We start from the raw sequence: 3,349 nt of genomic DNA, 5'->3' as shown, positions 1-3,349 counted from the left end.
AAATAAGTATACAAGAATGAAATCCAAGGAAAGAAATTTGAGTTTTGTTATTCTCGAGTACATTATGATACACTATTCATATCCGGCAAATGTGCAAGCATGGTAGTCTTTCCATCACCTGGTTCCCCAATCAAATCTTATTTGAGTAAATTAAACATAGTCTTCTACATCTTGCATATCATCCAAGAGTTACGTAATTATTACAAGAACTAATCGTGCTGTCTGCAAGAAAACATTTTCTTAAGCTGTTTTCGGAACAACGGATTTGTTGCGACATAAAGAAAAGGGTTTATTACTGAATTAAGCCACAATAAATATTCAGTAAAAGATGCAAATGCTGTTGGTACACTGTTAACGGACACAAGTTCCATTATGATAACAAAATTATACGGTGCCCAGCAAAGTATAAAAGTTACCACTAATAGCGTAAGAGTTATTGCAGCTTTGCGATCTTTATGGAGGCTTCTCCTCGTAACTTGATGATTTGCATTCTCTTCATCAGCATGCTCGGTATGTCTCGATGATGACTCCATGTTTTGAGGATTTTGATTCGTAAAACTGGTCGAGTTCTTATTTTGATTTGGATCAACGACATGAGATAATGGCGCTGTCACTGTTTCTGGTCGAACAGATTTGGCTCGTTTTCGAATTATGAAAAATATTTTTGTGTTGAAATAAAAAAGCGCGAAAACAGGAATAACAAAGAGTACGGTGACTTCAAAAAGTGTAGGACTTAGGTAAAAATTTGGTGGGAAATCACAGTCTACTGTATAATCAATGTTGCGTTCACCAGTTATTGGCTCTACTAATAGCACTGCAAACATAGAAAAAGCGTAGCATAGAATCCATGAAGCGATAATGACCGAAACAACCCTGTTTTTCGTTTGGTTTCGAATGTATTTTGAATACTTTCAACCATGAAAAGTCTATCCCAACTTATTAACAACATGGCTAACATAGATTCGATAGTAGCGGCATAGTCAATAATGACCCACCATTTACATAGATGTTCACCAAATATCCAATCTCCGTAATGCAACCACAGATTAAACCACGGTAGAGACACGAGCCCAACTTTTAAATCTGCAAAAGCGAGATTAAGAATAAGCATATTCCCCGGTTTGCTGTAGATGTTTTTATCACGTAGAAAAGCGATAATTGTCACTAAGTTTCCTCCAGTAGTTAAGAATACATTCAGCCACATTAAAAAGAAGATAAACGGATGAAGCGTGCTGTGAACAGTAATATTCTCCTCTTGCGTGAAATTATAAAAGTCAGAAATCCAACTTGTATCATTCAGCATGTTGTAGCAGTTATATAAAAGGAGTATCAAAGTACCACTTCTACATAAACCATCAGTAGAGTGTCATCACGTAGATCTTAACTACTTGATAAACATGACAGGTATTTCCACTTGCCAACCGAAGATGGAAAGGCCAGATGTCAAAGCAGGAAATCTATACTCAACTCATGTAACGACATCACGAGCTAGGCGTGAAAACAATATTGGTTATGTGAATTTATTTATGATAGACGTTACTTGAGCTTCACAAAGAAACAATTAAATCGTAACATTATCTGTACATGAACGTGGTTGATTGAAAGATCTGTCTAGCTTCACGTTAAGTCACACAGTGTATTCTCCACAAACAAGTAGTAAAACAGAGGATTTTGTCTCGAAATAGATACAACACAAGCTCGAGGATGGAGTAATCCGGAAACGTTTGAACTACTTCTCTCTCTCCAAGAAAGAATATATAGATATAAATATAAATGCTTACACAGATAGTTCTTTAAAACTACATTGTATGCTTGTTGACACCGGTAACAGCAATCACATCCCAGCGCGATGTCTGCTGTGTAGTGACGAGCTCACAGAGCGTGGGTTTCTGCGTGTTATATACTGATGCTCAATTGAATAATGCTCTTACGAACTGCAAACCAATTTCATTTGTCAACTTGAAGCCAATACACGATTCTTAGCGTCTGTGCATGAGTGGTAAGATGTTAACGTTTCGCTAGCGGTGACATCAGGTAATACTCTCTGATAGTTCAATCGCTATAGGGAATAGCTTTTGATTAATGACCAATCAAATTGTTCGTTACTTCTTATACTCAGAAGAACGATTTAGATCATTGGCCAAAAGCAATTCATCGGCGCTACCAAACGAAGTATGAATTAAGCTTCGGGGTGTTGAAAAGGTGGCGGAAAGACTTCGAAACTCTGAACTCGAAAACAAAAGTATACAAAACCAATAATAACCAAATTATTGGCCAAGAGCATTTTCTCATCTCTAGGTATAGAGCTGTAAATTTAACTACATTCTTCGTAAAACAGTAAGGTTATATAGTACGATGAAAATTGTTGTCCATAGCATATTTCTTAACGCTATGTTTTGAACTGTTGATTTATTTTATTAGACATAATTATATAATTATAATATAATTATAGTATAATTATATTATAATTATACTATTTTGTAGCACCGAAATAAGTTGCCCTTTTGCTGAAATGGCATCAATTGAATATTGACAATATAGTTATTGCTACAAAACAGACTGTATATTTTATCAGCTTACATTGGGATTTCTTTTGCCACATTTTTGTCTTTTCCAATTTTTCAGCTGTTGAAGGTTTGTGGTAAGGACTGAATTTTAAGTAACTTTCTGATATTCAAATGGACATGTTATTGTCTTCACCCCTGTGCACAATCGCAGTACAACTTAACAAAATGGTGCATATAAAACGGGTTCTCTTTCATAAATCATAACATTCTTTATTTATTGTATGCAGTTGACAATCAACAACAAAATTGGAACAAAATTGAGGTCTGCTTAACTGCTGGGTATCGCTAAAAGCACAAAACTGAGAACACTGTCACCACAAAGCGCAGTGCTCCCAACTCAGCAGAACTCTACACACACAAAGCATACAAGAAAAGATACAAAAAGAGGCATCGATACAATTTTATCATCCCAATCCTTATAGTGAGACTTCAGTTGAGATTTAAAAGTAGACTTGCTGCAGGTGAGATAATACGATCTGCTTCAAACATGCCAGAGGCATGTGTGACATTGAGATGCAGACAAAATAGGGAGGGAACAGCAAACAATACAATAATACAACAAAAAATCGGGGTTGTAAAAATATTGCAACTAAGTACGTTGGGGATGTAAGGATAGTATTTGTTCAAGGTGATGATGATAGATCAATGTTCGCAATATTATTTTGTCCTTGGATCAGATCGTGTTACACAATGTTAAAGCAACAGGTTGTGAGAAAGTGTAATCAATCTTACAAAATGACTCAGAATTGACTTGGACCTGATTGGATTGTGGGAACTCTCCA

At 35.9% G+C, this 3,349-nt stretch overlaps 1 protein-coding gene across 1 annotated transcript; it reads right to left on the bottom strand.

The window, feature by feature from the left end:
- Window positions 1–209: 209 nt before the first annotated feature.
- Window positions 210–1,303, bottom strand: LOC140156523 (histamine H4 receptor-like). The gene is made up of 2 exons (XM_072179464.1): window positions 807–1,303; window positions 210–348 (listed from the first exon to the last, which is right to left on the bottom strand). Exons 1-2 carry the CDS (start codon window positions 1,301–1,303, stop codon window positions 210–212), a joined length of 636 nt encoding a protein of 211 aa, XP_072035565.1.
- Window positions 1,304–3,349: the final 2,046 nt, after the last annotated feature.

The sequence above is a fragment of the Amphiura filiformis genome, chromosome 7 (genome assembly GCF_039555335.1).
Source record: "Amphiura filiformis chromosome 7, Afil_fr2py, whole genome shotgun sequence".
NCBI classification, from domain to species: domain Eukaryota; kingdom Metazoa; phylum Echinodermata; class Ophiuroidea; order Amphilepidida; family Amphiuridae; genus Amphiura; species Amphiura filiformis.
The sequence above is the reverse complement of the archived record's forward strand: the minus strand, read 5'-3'. Positions and strand labels throughout refer to the sequence as shown.

Bases quoted from the DNA above. Each gene is read 5' to 3' on its own strand.
- LOC140156523 (XM_072179464.1), bottom strand. From the start codon at position 1,303: ATGCTGAATGATACAAGTTGGATTTCTGACTTTTATAATTTCACGCAA. The intron at 349-806 runs GTAGAGCCAATA...GTCCGTTAACAG, and splicing joins CTATGTTTGCAGTGCTATTA to TGTACCAACAGCATTTGCAT.